General features: G+C 36.7%; 1 protein-coding gene across 2 annotated transcripts in view; it reads right to left on the bottom strand.

Moving 5' to 3' along the window:
- CDKAL1 (CDK5 regulatory subunit associated protein 1-like 1) overlaps positions 1 to 18,650 on the bottom strand; it is a 604,990-nt gene that overhangs the window by 137,910 nt on the left and 448,430 nt on the right. For both annotated transcript variants that reach the window (XM_004693314.2, XM_012732965.1), the window contains one exon: positions 13,677 to 13,857. In XM_004693314.2, the coding sequence (XP_004693371.1) occupies positions 13,677 to 13,857 (181 nt within the window). The remainder of the gene's footprint in view (positions 1 to 13,676; positions 13,858 to 18,650) is intronic.

The raw sequence follows: 18,650 nt of genomic DNA, 5'->3' as shown, positions 1-18,650 counted from the left end.
GACAACTTTTTTAAAGTTTAAAATAATTTTTAGAAATTAAAAAAAAATGTTGAGGACCAGTAAATAAAAAATATCACTGCCAAAATAGAAAAACAACTTGAAAACCAATACTTTTTTTGGATTAAAATGCTCTAAAATTATTTTGAATTTCTGGGGTCAATATTTACTTTTCTGTTTATTAGGACAGGGAGCAAAGAGTGAGCAAGAAGGGAGCCTAAGTCTTAGGCATTTCTCTGGAATAGTCATGAAGCCTGCGGCAAGTTTATTTAATGTCTGAGCGTCAATGAAATCATCTGTAACATAAAAAATAATAACGGATACTTAAAAGTATTATTGGAAGAATAACATGAGACAAAGTACATGAACAGCAGACAGGAATATGACACATGTCAACACCCCAAAACAGAAGTTTCTTTCCCCTGCTCTTATAGCTTACATACTGTCTGTGTAAAGTGGCCTTTGTTATGAGTGGCAAAAATAAAGGGTCAGGACATTCACATGAGATTATATATGAGTCTGGTGGACCATAATTTGTGGAATATATTTTTACCCACTTGAATGCTTACCTCCTCCTAGTTGATATGTGAGTCTTTCATCATGAAATAAACATGGTTCCAAGAGGGAATGTTAGAGAAAAGTATCATGTCAAATTACAGAATATATTCTGTTGACCTAAATACATATTTAACATAAACTCTAAAACCTGTAAATGCACTTAAAAGTCCCTTGAAAGGCTATAAATGTGGACTTATTAATGAGCCAGTGATATAACAGAAAAAAATAATGAAATAAAAAAATAATAAGGTTCTTTATCTCTCGAAATTACACCAGAGAGACCACTCACTTCTAAAGTTGTTAGTAGTGTAATAAAAAGTGAATTCAAATTGAATATTACAATTTTAATAAACCATGTTCATAAAAATGGCATAAAAGAATTATGTAGATCTTTTCAATTTTTTGAAACTCCTATGAAACAATGTAACTGAAAAAAGTTAGACTGAAATATAATAAAGATGACTTTCCAAAGGATAGAATTTATAGTCTCTTTATTTAAAATAAAGTCAACCCTGATGACCTTCAACACCCAAGAGTAAAACTTCTAACTACCTATCATCTTCTTATTTTGATAATTAATTTAAAAAGTAGGATTAAAAATGCCAAAAGGAAAGCAAAATATCAAAGAGTTGTAAAAAACAAAGTCAGTATTTTTTCTACTGAAGGTTTTTTAAAAAATCATTTTCTGCTACATTACTATGAAATACAAATTATGATTGCCACCGCTCAGCTCAAGGCTCTTGAATCATGAGTCTTCGTTATCTTGAATTTGAGTTATTCTAGAAAATTAAAGATACAAAGATCCCCAAGACCTACTATGGCCCCAAAGTATAGCCATGTCTGATATTTTTTCTTGCTGTGAGTTGTAATTAACAGCAGAATCATGACAGGGCTTAGGGATCAACCAAAATCTGTTACTCTTTTCTTATCTTTACCATCCTGAACAAAAATCAATCCCACTGAAACACAACACCATTCTGGAATTACAGTCTGTAGTTACATGTCTAGTCCAAGTCATGTCCTGTGGGCCAGACTACACAAAGCTGATTTACAGGATAATGGAATCCAGTTCATCAATGTCACATCAGAACTTGGTAAAAAGTCAGGTAGTGTTCTGTGGCAGGCAGGTAAGAGGGCAGATTCAGAGGGCAGAAAATTGCTGGGGAATGGGGACTAAGGGAATAGAAGAAAGCTGGGATTTTCTGAACGATTCAGGCTGAGAGGAATGTGAAGCAATCTCTTCAAAAAAAAAAAAAATCACCTACTAGAAGTTCAGTGATGACACTGCTATCTGTGGTGTTTCACTGGGTCCCTGGTGAGTGTTTCCAAGCAGTGAGGAATGTATTAATCCACACCCAAACACACTGTTTACACCTCAACAACAAGTACTTCCTCCTTCCAAATAGCATCTATTTTCTTTCAGGAGATCCTCACAAGACATGCTTTACACTTCCTCCAAATTAATCAAATGTGTTAAATTTTCTACCATTTCAGGTTCAACATGGTAGACTTCCAAAGCACTGGTACTGCGGCAAAGAAAAGGCTTTAGCCACACACACACACATTCCCTTCTAGACTGCTGAGGCTTAACAATTCTTGTTACTTTTACATTCTTCTCGAGCTTCCAATATTATCACCCCTTTTCCTTTGATCACAAGGTGAGAGAGTGGGATGAAAGAACAACAACAACAACAAAAAAAAATTTTCAATCAAAGCTTCAGCTTCTAAAATGTTCTCAAATCCAGATGATTATTAAGTATTTGTTCATTCACTCATTTCATGCATGCATGAATTCACTCATTCATTCATTTTTAAACATGTATGTTGATTTTTTTCACAATACAGGATTTCTCCCATCACGTGCAGTCACCACAGTATCCCAACAACAGAGTGCTGTCCTTTGCTCTGCTCTGCTCCGCTCCACTCCACCGTCATCTCTCCTCCTGTTCACCACTCCCCCTCTCCCCTGGCTCTTGAGTGTCTCAGGTCTACAGTCTGCTTCCAAGGTCAGCCTCTTACAAAGGTCAGTCTTTGTCTGGGCCTTTGTCCGGTGTCAAGATTGCACGTTTAAGTGAAGTAAGCCAGGCTAACTTTATACAGACACATATCCACACACACGTGTGTGTGTACAATAAGCTTACCTTATATACCCAGAGCAAAAACACAAAGGTAGCTAAAAGAGACTATGGGGGAAAAGTCAATATTGTAACTTCCATATAGAAACAATTTGGGAAGAGATAAAATCATGTGTGTGTGGGTGGAGGAGGAAGGGAAGCAAAGGGGAATGGCCAAGGGCAGGACTGGATGGGCTGGCATGTCCCCTTTTGAGAAAAAGATTCCCAGGCCTACTTCAGGGTGTGATCTCATGACCATTAGGAAACAGAACATGTAAGCAACAGCAGAAGCGCAAGGCAGAAACAAGTAGAAATGACCTAAATTGTAGGCATGTCCAAGGGTCCTCGCAAAATGTTCTGGCCTCCTGGGCCCTTCCTGGTGGCGCAGCGGGTTAAAGCACAGCACTGAGAATCTAAAAGCCGCTTACATGAGTTCGATTCCCGCCTGCCCCGGAGGTGATCACATGGCGTGGCAGACCTCTTCTGACCCGCCCGATGCTCCCCTCAGCAGTGTACTTCGTCGATCTGCCTGTTCTGTTTCCCACTGTCTCTGGGGGAAGCCTCTCACCGCCCCTGAACTTCTGGCCTGCACCCCAGTTCTGTATGCACAAATAAATAAATCTTTAAAAAAAAAAATGTTCTGGCCTCCCAACACCTGATCTGTGAACCTGGGATCAACCCAAAGCCAACTAAGTGACCACAGGCATGGCCAATATGGCCCATCAGTATTCTCCACAGAATACCAAATACCCTTGCTGACAAGCAGCTAAATCTGACTAGAATAAGTCCAAAAGGCCAGTATTTATTAAAGTCTTAGGAACAAGTCAGAGAGATTTCTTAAATCCACCTAACAATCTTCAGACCCAATTTATACAATCTTGTAATTGGGCTTTCAGGCTCTTTGACTCCCTCTCTGCTGCCCCAGGAATGAACTTTCAAAAACAAACATATGATCACTGCTATTCAGTAACTCCCTATGGTCCTCAGGACAGTTTAAAGCTATTTACCGAGGCGCATGTGGTCACCTTAGCCTAAGTCTTGCCTAGAATTCCCATCTCATTCATTGATCACTTCTGCCTGCAGACTGGCCTCCACTGCAGGTACAGCCACTATCCACACCTGATGGCCCCTGAATCATCATAAATTTATGTTCATTAATTGATCCATGTTGCCTTCATTTCCAGGTCTCATCACAGGCTGCACTAGGGATCTGAGGCAGTGGAGATGAACAGAGGCATGTTGGGAATAACAGCAGACAGGTGCTGGGACTACAGAATGTGCTGGAAGAAGTGGCATGACATGCATGGAAAGAAAGACAGAAGCTCCACAATGTGATCTCGGGCAAGTTAATTCACTACTCTGAGCCTCAGCTTCTTCATATCAAAACAACAATAATAACAGTCCTAATTTTACAGGGTAGTGAAAATGAAATTAGATAACACATACAAAGAATTCAGAACAACGACTGGTACATACTGACTGCCAAATAAACACTAGTTCTTATGGTTATTTTTACTATGCCCTTAGTATAATTAGGCCTAAAGATTACTGTGCTTGTTCAGTAGCATCAAGTACAAGTTGTCACAGGTTCAGGAACAAACATGTCATCTAGTGCAGAGGGAGCATGAAAGCAGACTAAATGGAAGGGCAATTAATGTAGCTGTCCAAAAGCCTGCAAAGCTCTCAAATCAGAATACTCCATAGTTGATGTATCAGTTTCCTACTGCTGCGGTAACAAACTGTCACAGAGTGAGAGGTTTAAACAAAGGCCTCATTATTCTATTACCTTAGTTGTAGAAGTGAGAGGTATGAAATGAGGCTAACCACGATTTTATCAGGTGTTGGCAGGGCTGTGTTGCCTGAGACTCTAAGGCATAATTGGGCCTGCCTCTTCCATTTTTAGAAGTCACCTGCATTCTGTAGCTCATGGTCCCATCCTGATCTTTCTAGTCTTTTACTGTTCTGCCCTCTAATTTTAACATACTTACCTCTCTCATACAGATACCCTTGTAATTACATTTAATCTACAGTAATTTTTCCTTGCCAGGATTCAATTTAACCTTACTGATACCAGTAAAGTCTTTTTTTTTTTTTTTTTTTTTAATGACTTAAGATAACATATTCACAGGTTTTGGGACTAGAACATGGACATCTTTGGGGGGGGGGGTCCATTATTGTTTTTACCACAGTGGGTCTCATTGCTACCATTTAAGTCCCACTAACCAGTAATTTAGCAATTTTGTTTGGTAGGATTCACATTTGAGAAAATGTCAGTTGATTTTAAAATGAAAAGTCATCAGCTCCATAATAAAATGGAAGGGGAAATTAATAATGGAGATAACATACTTAGGTCACTGATACAGGGAAAAGAGACATCTAACCCCTTTTAACATATTGCTGGAATGGCAGTCTTAAAACCATGTGATAGTTAGATTACTGAAGGTTTCAAGAGGCCTTAGGGATATTTAAGTTCAATTCTCCACTGGTTAAGCAAATGCTATCTACTGAAGAAGGTTCTGAACGATAGGTGTTTCCCAACCACTCCTCCGGGTTATAATCCAGCACCTATTATCCTACTATTACATACAGACATCATGCAAGGATCTGTTAAGTGATCCATTTAATACAGATACCAAACCATGGCCAAGCTAAAATCTCCACCAAAAGTAGAAATAATTAGAGAAACGAAGTATCCAGAAAAAAGGGATTTTAAAGACTAACTTCGTGGGGAGGGATCAAATACATAGAACTATGTAAGAATTCCAAAATATTACTTCTAAGATGATAAGTCAAATGAAAAGGTTCTTCAGAAAAGGGGTTTGAGAATAGATTTAAAATAATGTACTTAAGCTACACGATAAAAACTCCTTAAAGTTTTTATTTTTCCTTTTTCCCCCTCCAAAGAAAAAAGTCTAATTTGAAAATGTGAGACTGTGTAAATAATATAATTTGATTACGTCATACACTAATGTGTCAGGATTCCTTACATAAAGGCAACTTGATGATCTATAAAAGACTGAGTTGTTCATATTTGGACCATTTTCAGAAACAACAAAAAAATTTTAAAAACATTTAGAGGAAGTGACAGAGCTCTTTCCACATGCTATATTTTCCTGTTTTGTCTTTTAAATAAAGTATGTTGTGGACTCACAGGCAGCTGGACTGGGGCAGCCAATATACATCATTGAACATGGGGGGTGGGGGTGGAGATGTGCTAGGATGCTCTGGTGGTGGGAGAGATACCATGGCCACACCTGACAGGAGGAATCATACTTTCAATAGTAATAACAAAAATGTAAGAAAATAGTACTTCATAATTAAAAAAAAAAATCAGTAGTATTCTACCTAAGTGGTCACCTTAAATACCTCCAGCAGTAATTCACACCCTCAGAGGGAAAGGCAGACAATTTCAGTGAGGGACCTCTGTGTAGCCCGGGAAGCCCTCCAACCCTCTCGGTGTCGTGAACTCACGTTCTTCAGGGCTGAGTCAGAAGTTTCTACTAGACTTTGTTACCTTAGGGTAAATATTCTACAAAATAGGGGTAAGTGACCTATGATTCTTTTATGCTGACAGATATGTAAAAACATCACCTCTTCTTAAGATATAGAACAGCAAGAAGAACTTTAAATCAATTCAACACATTAAACTAATGGGGATATTCCAATAGCAACTCTCAATCATGTGAAGATTTATTTTCCAGGCTTTGGGCCTCTTAAAATAATGATTTCATCAAATATTCTTAAAAAGAAATTGACAACAGGCTTTACATTTTTTTTTTAAACTTAAGTGACCTTTTGTAAGCAGGTTAAGTGTCTCCTCCAAAACGTAAAAATACTATTAGAATTACCTATGATTAATGAAAACTAATGGAAAAAGACTCAGTGGAATAGAAAACATAAACATGCAAATTTGACTTTTCATTTAAAAGTCTAAGGTCATTCTCATTTGGCTACTTCATATTAATACTTAGAAAAAAGCTAGGAAAAAAAATAAATCCTGTTCATGAAAATATACTGCCTAATTTATTCTCATTACAACTTAAGAGGGTTATACTCTTACTTTTGGCAGGTAGTGAAGGACTGGGAAAAAATCACTCCTCTTACTCACTCAAATACAAAACATCAATGAATAGTGATTAATTCAGTTAGTAATTAAATGACTAAGAGACACATGTAATTTAGTTCATTTATCAAAGTTCTACTATAATACATTAAAAACAATGGGACCTATTTATATTAATATCATATAAAATAGTTACAAGAAGAGTGAATATGCTGAAACTATTTTATATTTTTAAAAGAGGGACATTTTTGAAGACTTGATTTTAGCAAAAATAAAAACATGTAAGCAAACAATATATATCATGGAGAGACATTCTAAAATCACAATAAAAAGAACTTGTTTTAAAACAATCTTTCAATAGTGGGTTAGATTCTACTTTCATCATTTTATTCAGTCAAAGAAATGAGAAAAAATAAAAATGACTTTCTATTCACTTTAGTGAAATCCAGTTGCTAAGTAGTTTCATAAACTACCTGAGGCAGGTAAACAATTATAAAATCTTTGATAAATTTAGAAGATTTAATGCACATTTTAAATCTTGTGCAGAAGTCTAAAGTTCCATCATCAATGGGTAATACCCTATAGTTAAATTTCTGAGTATTATAAATATTGTCAATTTGATCTAGAGCATAATTATAAACAAGTAGAGAAGCATTGTGGAGACAGTTGTATCTCCTCCCTCCCCCAAAGATATAAAGAATGCCCAACACTTCAGAGTGTGACTTTAAGTGGAAACAGGATCATTGTAGATGTACCAGTTAGGATGAGAGTAGGGTAGGAATAGCTGATCACATATGCCTGGGGTTCTCAGAGGAAGACAGTGTGCAAACACAGGGACACGTGACAATAGAGCAGACTTTGGAGTTAGGAGACAGCAAGGGTAAGAACACCATGGCTTACCAGAAACTTGCCAAGGCTAGGGAAACATATGGACGGGTTCCCATATGTGGTCCAAAGGAGCAGAGATCTGTCTTTGACTTGCTAGTCTCTGTCTTTGGCTTGCTAGTCTCCAGCACTGAGACAACACATTACTTTAAGCTACCTAGCTTGTGATACGCTGTGGCAGCTGACCTAAGAGGTTTAGGAAGAGACAGTTCGGTGGAACAATGAGCGCACCCCCACCAAACTCTGAGATTGAAGCAGTGAATTGAACAAGGATACACTCAAATGAAGTTTCACAAATGATCTAGGATGACACTGAGCCTAAGGTTCATATATCAGACTGGTGTGCAGTGCCAAGTTGGTAATTTTTCTACCAAGTGCTAAATAATAAAAGAATGATTCTACTTTAAGAGAATGAGAAGGCAAGTCACGGATAGATAACCTTTGCAAAAGAACTATATAATAAAGGGTATTAATTAAATTATGTATTTTTAAAAAATTTTCTTAAGACTTGACAATAAGAAATTAGAGAGCGCAATTTAAAAATAGGTAAAAGACCAAACCAAATAACTCATCAAAGAAGATAAACACATGACAAGCAAGCCAACAATAAAATGTTCGACATCTTGTCAGTGGGAAATTCCAAGTTGAAACAACAATGAGACACCACTACACACTTACTGGAATGAAGAAAATCACCAACAGTGAGTGTACTAAGTGCTGATGAAGCTATGGTTCTACAGGAACTCTTGTTTATCGTTGGGAGGAACATGTGATACAGCCTCTTTGGAAGACAGTGTGGTAGTGTCTTAGAAAACTACACATATTGCTAGCAGAAGACTAAGCAACCATATTCCTTGGTCTTTACCCAAATGAAGTGAAAGTTTGTTCACATAAATACACATGTATAGACATATATAGCATCTTTAATCATAACTTGGAGGCAATCAAGATGTCTCTTAGTAGGTTAATGGATAAACTCTGGTTATCCAGATAATGGAAAGTTATCTAGCAGGAAAACAAAATGAGCTATCAGGTCATGAAAAGACACCGAAGGATCTTAAATATGTATAATTAAGCGAAATAAGCCAATCTCAAAAGGTTTTACACTAAATGATTCCAACTATATGACATTCTGATAAAGCCAGAACTATGGACGTAGTAAAAAGATCAGTGCTTGTTGCCAGGTGTTATCACGGAAGGAGGGGTGAATGGGGAACACAGCTTTTTGAAGCTGTATGAAGCTATGATGGTAGATAAATGTCATTATACATTTGTCAAAACCTACAGAAATTTACAACACTAACAGTGAAAGGTAATGCAAATGATGAATTTGGCTGTGAATGTATCAGTGTAAGTAAGCTTGTATGAATGTAACAAATGTGCCACTCTTGTGTGGGACACTGAGGGGGGAAGGAGTATCATGGGCAGGGGTACATGGGGGCACTATGTACTTCCCACTCAATTCTGTGGACCTAAAATTGTTCGGAAATAGGAAATCTTAAAAAAAAGAAAAAAGAAAAGAGTGTGCCTTGCCAGGACTAGCACTCTACTCAAAATATAAGGAAAATTAAGGGTTTATATTTAGAAGACAAAGACACAAAGTAGGGGGGAAGCGGGAGGAGGGGGGGCAGTGAGCATCTAAGAACTGATTTTATACAATGAGTTCTGCTTGTGGCTAAGCAGTTTGTATCAAACCAAATGTTGTTGCCAAGAACAATTAGAAATGGCGAATAAAATTTATAAATACATAATGTTTTAATACCAAAGAGCAACCAAGGTACTGAGGACTGGAAAGATAAGTTCCCTCCCTCAGAGAGAAGAGAAGTCTATAAACTCAATATTTAAAGCCACTTTTCTCTCAGTATTTAAAGTCAATTTGTAAAGCAAAACTGGGAGGCTAAGCAGCCAAGCAGAACCTAGGAAGCGGAAACGATGCAAAAGCACATGGATTCTCATGAGCCGGGGGCACCGAAGTGAGAGCGGAGCATCTGCCACAAAGCAAAGGTCCTGGTAACCAAGGTAGAATTTCAGTTGAGATCAGAAAGAATTATAATAAGTGGTGGGCTGGATCTAGCTTTCACAGTTCACAAGCCATGGCTGGGTTCCTCTCTTCCAACATCCTTATTCAAAGATGTCGCAATAGTAGTCTGAACCAGGCGAGAATGGAAATACACACACTATGGGAATCAGCAAAAAAGTTGTCAGCCTATCACTGGCAGGATACAAAAGGCACAGATAAACCAGGACTGCCACAGTTTGAAACATTAATCTCACATCAGTTAAAATAATTAGCCCTTAACACAAACCCTGGAAAGCACAAAATTAAATCCTTCCTGAGGAAGTGACATTATAGACTAGAAGCTATTGCTTTAAAAAAAAAAACAAACCACACACACACACAAAACAATAGCTATCATTTAGTAAAAATGATCAAGTACATGAAGGGACAAATGACTGAAGTCAAAGGGAACAAAAAGACAAAAGAAAACAGTTAATATTGGATCCAGCTGTTGGAGAACTCAGACCAGGCTTTAAGATAAAATACATTTAAAGGAAAATATGAGGAATTTCACTAGGACATGGAATCTATGCAACATAATCAAATTATAACTCTAGAAGTAAAAATAAAATACATTAACTAAAACTAGAAATTCCACAGATCAGTTTTCTAGCAGGTTATAAAGAGATGAAGAGAGGCTTAGTGAGGTAGAAAAGCACCCCAAAACATTAATACACGTACAAATGCACACTGAGATGGGGGAGGGCTGGGCTGGGGCTGAGCGACTGCTTCTCTGGGAGAACTAGGACTGACAATTTCTCTAGGGATGATGCCATGCCACTGTGGAGTCTCAGCAACTAATTAGTACAGAAAGAAACTAGGACATAGGTGAAGAGGACACCATATAAACATGGAGACCAAAGACACTATATTAAGACACTGGGAACATAATGAAAATATCTAACATGTAGAGCTGAAATCCCAGAAGAAGAAGCAAGAGAAGAAATACTTGAAGGAAATTGATGACACTGTCCAAAGCTCATGCACGATCAGGGCAGAGGAAAGAAGCCCAAAGAATCCCAAGCAGAATGAAGTATTCAGGAGGGAGCTAAGGTAAAGAAGGGATCTTATTACAAAAATCTGATAATGTGCTTCTGTCTAATGGAATAAAATTGATTGAAATCCAGGAGAGACTCACAAAGGTCTTGAGAAAAGTAACTACCTTTTATGGCAAAGGAAGGATAACACAGAAGTAGAACCACAGGCCAAGTAACACAGAAGCGCAAGGGTTATGTAGCGAGCGTACTATGTTTAAGGAGGGGCTGAGGGAATTGTCAGGCCTCCATGAATTCGACTTCCCACATTAGGTGACTGATCAAATATTTAAGGCAGAGATAGTAGAAATTCTATCCAAACACTTCCAATAATATGTGGAAGGTAGAATACTTCCCAACTCATTCTATGAAGCCAACATCACGCTGATACCAAAATTAAGAAGCCATTACAAGAAAACTACAGCTCAAACTTCTCCATAAACAAAGATGCAAAAATACCAACAGGGATGCTGACAACTATATAAGTTGCCATACTAATATTGGAGTGTGGAAAATACCCACTTTTACATAAGGATGGATAAGTTGTGATTTTGCATGCGATGGATACAATGGCTATGGAACTGGATGAACTACAAGTACTTCAGAAACTGACTGGTCTCTCCATCACAGTACTAACTGTAAAAAAAAAAATAATTCAAACACTGATGAGGCCGTCCTTGGTGGCGCAGCGGAAAAAAGCACAGCACTAAGAAGCTAAAGCCAATTCAGCATGAGTTCGATCCCCACCTGCCCCAGAGGTGACCACATAGCATGGCAGTCCTTTCCTGACCCCCTCACTGCTCCCCTCCAGCAGTGGACTTCATCAGTCCTGCTCCCCACTCTGTCTCTGGTGAATCCTCTCACCGCCCCTGCATCTCTGGCCTATACCCCAGTTCTATATGCACAAATAAAAAAAAAATTCAAACATTGATGAATTCTTTCATTTATATTAGCTTTAAAAACAGCCTCTAAATTATTAGAATAAGGGAGAATGATTTCCTTTGGAGAATGGGAGAAAATATTAAGGGGAAGTGTCTAATTCTAAATTTTCTGCAGTATAATTCTAAATTTTTTTATTAAAACATTTAAAAATGGATAAAGTGGATGATACATATGTAAGTCACTGTTGGGAACTGGGGGTGGAGGGAACAGATGACTAGAAAAAGGTAAATGGGAACTTGAGAGGCTTTGGAACTGTTCTATATCTTGACTGTGGTGGTAGTTAAGACCACTAGATGCATTTATCAAAACTGAAGGAATTAACATCAAATGGAGTCATTTTTGTTGATATAAACTATAGCTCAGTAAAAATTACAATTTAGATATAAAAATTATGAATTAGGGCCCTCCCTGGTGGCGCAGCAGGTTAAAGCGCAGCACTGAGAATCTAAAGCCGCTTCCGCATGAGTTCGATTCCCGCCTGCCCCGGAGGTGACCACATGGTGTGGCAGACCTCTCCTGGACCGCCCGCTGCTCCCCTCAGCAGTGTACTACGTCGATCTGCCTGTTCTGCTCCCCACTCTGTCTCTGGTGAAGCCTCTCGCCGCCCCTGAGCCTCTGGCCTGTACCCCAGTTCTGTATGCACAAATAAATAAATCTTTAAAAGAAAATAAAAAAAATAAAAAAATAAAAAAAATTAAAAAAAAGTAAGATTAATTGATAATTTTTTTAAAAGATTTATTTATCTTTAAAAGAAAATAAAAAAAATAAAAAAATAAAAAAAATTAAAAAAAAGTAAGATTAATTGATAATTTTTTTAAAAGATTTATTTATTTGTGCATACAGAACTGGGGTACAGGCCAGAGGCTCAGGGGCGGCGAGAGGCTTCACCAGAGACAGAGTGGGGAACAGAACAGGCAGATCGACGAAGTACACTGCTGAGGGGAGCAGCGGGCGGTCCAGGAGAGGTCTGCCACACCATGTGGTCACCTCCGGGGCAGGCGGGAATCGAACTCATGCAGAAGCGGCTTTAGATTCTCAGTGCTGCGCTTTAACCCGCTGCGCCACCAGGGAGGGCCGAATTAATCTTACTTTTTATGTAAGCAAAAGTAAATTATCTGCAGTGCTGTAATGTGCATTTTCTATTGATTAGATGAGAATAAAATGATTGAAAATGGCCACATCTGAAAGTGATTATAATAAGTAAAAAAACAGTCAGAAAGTGACAGACAGATGCTGGATGGTTTCACTAATTTGTGGACTATAACTAAAGAACATATACTGGCACAGCACAACAAAATTAATTGTTAGACTGCAAAAAAAATATACTGGTCCCCAGATGGAATGGGTGGGGGAGAGGGAGGACAAGATTAGAAGACACAGGGCATTACCACAGAGTCTTGGTGGAGGCTGAGAGAAGCATGTGCCTATATGGAGGTGTGAAAATGTAACTCCCCCAAAATTACATGGATATGCAAATGACTGACAACTTAATTAGAAAATATTTTAATGGACGGCAAAATATTTTCTGCAAAATATTTCCTTGCCTGTATACATTGAAACTTGGGAAATTAAAACGATGAATATTTGGGAAAAACAAATAATGATAATTCACTTTGGTTTTGCCAAAAAAATAAATTAAAAAAATAAACGCTTAAAGTATAAGGCCAATTAGTGATTACCAGAGGGAAGGGAAGAGGGAATTTGGATAAATAGGTAAAAAGGGTCAATTATATAGTGATGTTACTGGACTTTCAGTGGTGAACTTAATACAGTATGAATACCAAAACTTATAAAATGCAATGCTACTTCAATTTAAAAAGAGACAGGGAGGGAAGGAGAGATGGAACCTCACTTCAAAAGAAGAAAAAGGTGATATTTTAGCTCCCTACGGTCACTCATCTTATATAAAGTTCCTCTCTACCTCTAACATCAGCTTGGGAAACTCCCTTATTTTGTAATGAAAGGGTCACCCCATGAGCGTGCTGTGTGAGGTGGTCAGGTCCCTTCCGATAAGTGTGCCTTACCACTTGAGCTGGAACTTGTTCCATTTTTGCAGCAGGAGTTCCTGGTCTTGGGTAAAACTGGTTAATAAAGAGACTTGGAAATTTGTATTCCTCAACGAGTTTCACTGTTTCTTGAAAATCTTGATCCGTTTCTCCAGGAAAACCACAGATAATATCTGTAGCAATAGTTATTCCAGGAACTCTAGAAAATAACAAGACAAAAATGTAAAAAGCGGACTACAAACCATAATTATCCTATTTCCCAGACATTTTAAATTCCATTACTCTTTTTAAGATTAAATTATATTTTTAGGGAAGGGACATTTGCAAATAGCCTTAGAGAGCCCTAAATAGCAGGGGTTTATGAAAACAGTGCACCCCCTCCTCTTTGTGTCCATAAGAGCTATCCATTTTACTCCTTTAGAAGATTCTTTCTTCTTCAGTATTTTACAATAGTTGGTTATTCTGCTATTTCTAGTGTTATTAAAATTTTAGGCACTATTTTCTAACTTTTCTAGGTGTGATTATCAAAATTACATTGAAAATTCACTAAAAACATACTTTTACAGGAAGCCATAGATACAAGACTTACCCTGAAGAGACTTTTCTAGATTTATCAAGCACTTGGAATAGAAAAATTATGTCAATAACTTCAATTGACTAATTTTACTTGACTATTAACTACTCCTGAGCAAAACAATTCTACAACTAAAGATAAAAGTAATGGATCACAGGAGACAGGACTGGGAAGAGTCCTCTCTATTAGGAAAATAAAAGAAAAATCTTAGAAGCTGCCTGTGAAACACTACATAAACAAAGACAACTGGATATTGGCCTATACTATGAATGGGGATGAAGCTGGCACTAGCGGATGGGGTATTCCCAAAGGAAAGTACCTTACTGATTGCCATTCCCAACCCCCTACTCTTCTTGATCCTGTGCAGCTGAGCTCATATTATGCAACACTTGATTACTTTGGCCTTAAGGTCCTCATTTAAAAAGAAAAGAATCTTTACAGGAGTCATACTAAATGTTAAGGACAGGGATGTTTAATGTTTGGGTATGCTTGAAAATCGACATAAAATGTTGACTGATAACAGGTGAGGAAGGAAATAGGTCAGTAGGATTTAGTCAAGAATCTAGGTCAACATTGAAAAGTAAAAGTAGTTTAATTGATTTCAAAGTATTAAGAAAATAAATTGACTGCTTATAAAATATTTTTAGATAGACTGCACTTTAATGTTAGATGAGCCTCATCTATACATTAATTTTATATGTACAAATGATGCTACTTAGGTTTTTAAGAATAATTAGGTTCCTTAGAAGAAATAGTCAAAAATGCCTATAAAATAGTTCTCTTCGTATATGAGAAAATCAAAGAGGTTTTGAAGTGAATCAAAATCCAAATTAACAGTATATGACTTAAGAAGCTCTAAGGAAATTATAAAGGGTTTAAGTCAGAATACTAATCCGAATATTTAAGATGCTAATTTTAAGTAAATGCTGTTTTTGAGAAGCTATGAATCTTCAAATATACTAAAATTTTTTAGAATTATCATTTCTACATATTTATCAAAAATGTAATGTATACTACTATTAGATATTATGAGTTTTGAAATTTCAAAAGCTTTCCATATTTATGTTTTTGTCATTTCAGTAAATACTTCTGAAAGCAATATGGAAATGTTCAGCTAGTTTCAGTAACACAAAATTTTTGAACCATTATTTGATGACTTATACAAGTTATTTACTACAAAATGGGTTGATAGAGTAACTTGGGAATGGAATTTATGTAAAAGATTCCGACTATACATTTGTTTCAGCAGGAGCAGTGTTCTCAGTTATGAAAATCAGGGGCATGTGAGCCTTGACTATGACTTATTAAATTCCTTTATATTTTAATGCTTATTTACCTTGAATAAAAATACAGATATGCACACATACCATTCTATATTTCATATACTACTTAAAATTTTGTTTTTAAGTTCACCTCAAGATTTTCACTTGCAATTTTGTATCACACTAGGAAAAATATGAAAATGAATGATCCTACTTTTCTTTTTAGACCAATAAATTATGAACTTGATTCCACATGTGAAAAAAGAAAGACGAACACACATGCTACTTATCACAAAAGAAAATAATAATCAACAAAGGAATCAAACTCTTTAAAATTCTTAAGCATACATAAAATATTTATTAAAAGAAATATTTTTTAGTCCTATGGAGATAAGCTCCAGGATAATTATACAATATTTTCAAGAAAAGTATACTGGAAGGGAAGAAAAAAAATCTTATTCTGAAATCAAAATGAAAATACAATGTAACTAGTATTTATGAACTTAAATATCTGCATTATAAAGAGGTAAATTCAACAAAGTTTTTACTACAAGAAACCTAAAAAAAAAAGGGGGGGCAATGAAACTTAAAGTAAGATACAGAAAGGAAATAAGAGTCAAAAGATGAAATCATCAAACAGGAAATAAAAAGATCAATAAAGTCCATAAATTACTAACCTACTAGCTAGACTGAATGACAACAGCAGCAGAGATGTATTAAAGGATGCTAAGACATCTGATACAAAAACAAACCCTATAGAAAATTGGGCAGAAGAGCTAAAAAAGAAATTTCTCCAAATCAGAAATGCCAAAAGGTATATGAAAACTCTAAACATCACTTGTAATTAAGGAAATGCAAATCAAAACCACAATGAGATGCCACCTTACACCAGTGAGACTGGCCCATATTTAAAAATAAAAAACAAACAAACAAAAAACCCTGGCAATAACAAATGCTTGTGAGGATGTGGACTTTTCTGGAACTCTTTGACACTGCTGGTAGGAATGCAAACTGGCTCAGCCACTATGGAAAGCTGTGTGGAGGGAGGATCCTCAAAATACTAAAATGGATCCATCACAAGATCCAGGGATTTCACGCCTAGGAAGCTACCCCACACAAAACCACTAATTGCAAAGGAAATCTACACTCTTATGTTTACTGCAGCACTATTTATAATAGCCAAGATAAGGAAACAATAATCCCAAACAGAGGAATGGATCAAGATGTGCTTGGGGGGGGGGGTGTGGTATCCATAATGGAATACTATTCAGTGATCAAAAAGATAAAAATGCCATTTGCAGCAGCATGGATGGAGCTGGAAGGAATTATTCTATGCAAAATAAGTCAGATGAACAATGAGAAATATTGGACAGGTTTTACTTATAGATGGAATATGAGGAAAATGAACAAAGGATCAGGAAAATCACAGATCTGAGATATACAGCAGGGGAGGGAGAGGGATCAAGAGAGGGAAGGGACAGGAACAGGTGATGGCTCACAGGTGCAATGGTGGTGGGAGAATTATGGAGTCTACATCTGAGAGGAAAAATAAAATATTGCACAAAAATTAACAAAGGTGTAAGAAAATAAAAAATAATAATAAAGGGATGCAAAGTGTGAGCATAAAATGAATAGTGGTATGCAATAAATGAAACAGATGACATGAGAAAATTTTGTAAAACATATAAATTATAAAAACTTACTCAAAAGGAAAGATGTATAAAATTTGAATTTATAATTAAGAATCTTGCCACAAGAAAGAAAACAATATACAACAGTCCAGGACAATGGCTTCCTTGTGAATTCTTTCAAATGTTAAGAGAGAGAACCCATTCCTACAGAAAGCGTTTCAGAGGAGACAAGAATTCATTTTACAATTCCTGCCATAGCCTACATGAAAAGAAAAGAGAGATCAGAAATAAACTCTACACCAATATCTCTAAGGGACGCAGAGTCAAAAACTTGGAACAAATTATTAGCAAGCTGAACCCAGAAACATATTAAAAGGATTGAAAATCATCACCAACTTTTAACTACCAATACCAATAAGGTTAGCTTAATATGCAATTGTCAATTCTAAGAGACCACGTAAAAGCTATATTCTTATTTGGGCATAAGACCTGAAACCATAAAATAGCAAAGAAAATTAAAGATAAAACACTACAAGACATACATCTCAACAATATATTTAAAGCCTTTTCACCCAGAGCAAAGAAAATGAAGGGAAAGATAAACACAAGGGACTACATCAAACTTCTGCAGAAAAGCTTCTGCACAGCAAAAGAGATGTTAACCAAGATAAAGAGACACCCTACGGACTCCATAAACAGACAAAAGACTGATCCCAAAGATATCCAAACAGTTCACTCAAATCAACAAAAACAAAAACAAACAACCCAGTCAACAATGGACAGGAGAACTTAAGACATTTATCCAAAGAGGAATTGCAAATGGTCGACAGGCCTGTGAAAAAATGTTGGACATTCCTCATAATCAGGGAAATGCAAATCAAAGCCACAATGAGATACCACCTGACACCAGTGAGAATGGCAAATTATCAAAAAACAAACAAAAAAACAAACAAAAACAAAAAACCAACAACTGTTGGAGAGGATGTGTTGAAAAAGGAACTCTCCGACATTGCTGGTGAGAATGCAAACTGGTACAACCACTATGGAAAGATGTATAGAGATTCCTCAGACTACTAAAAATGGAGCTACCATACAACCCAGCAATTCCACTCCTATGAATCTACCCAAAGGACACAAAAACATTAATTCAACATTATATATATATATGAATCCTCTTCAGCAATCAAAAAAGATAAACTAATGCCATTCGCAGCAAGTGAAAAGAAACAAGAAAAATAGTGAATGGTTTCACATATAGTAGGAATTTAAGAGCACCAAATAAGATGGGGATGGGGTGGGGGAGTCTATTGTTATTACAGTACAAAACACAACCAAACAATATAAAAGCAAATAGTCAAGTATAAACCAGAGAGATCCTACAAGGGAGGGGGACAGGAGGAGGGAGGAATGGGGGGGTTATGGTGACAATGCCAGGGGGAGGGAGTAAGTAAACACTGTTATAAAATGAACAATAATGTAATTAGACATATAAAAGTAAAGAAAAATAAAAGATATAATCTTAGTA

Source organism: Condylura cristata, unplaced genomic scaffold (assembly GCF_000260355.1).
Source record: "Condylura cristata isolate star-nosed mole 26May11 unplaced genomic scaffold, ConCri1.0 scaffold00037, whole genome shotgun sequence".
NCBI lineage: Eukaryota > Metazoa > Chordata > Mammalia > Eulipotyphla > Talpidae > Condylura > Condylura cristata.
The sequence above is the reverse complement of the archived record's forward strand: the minus strand, read 5'-3'. Positions and strand labels throughout refer to the sequence as shown.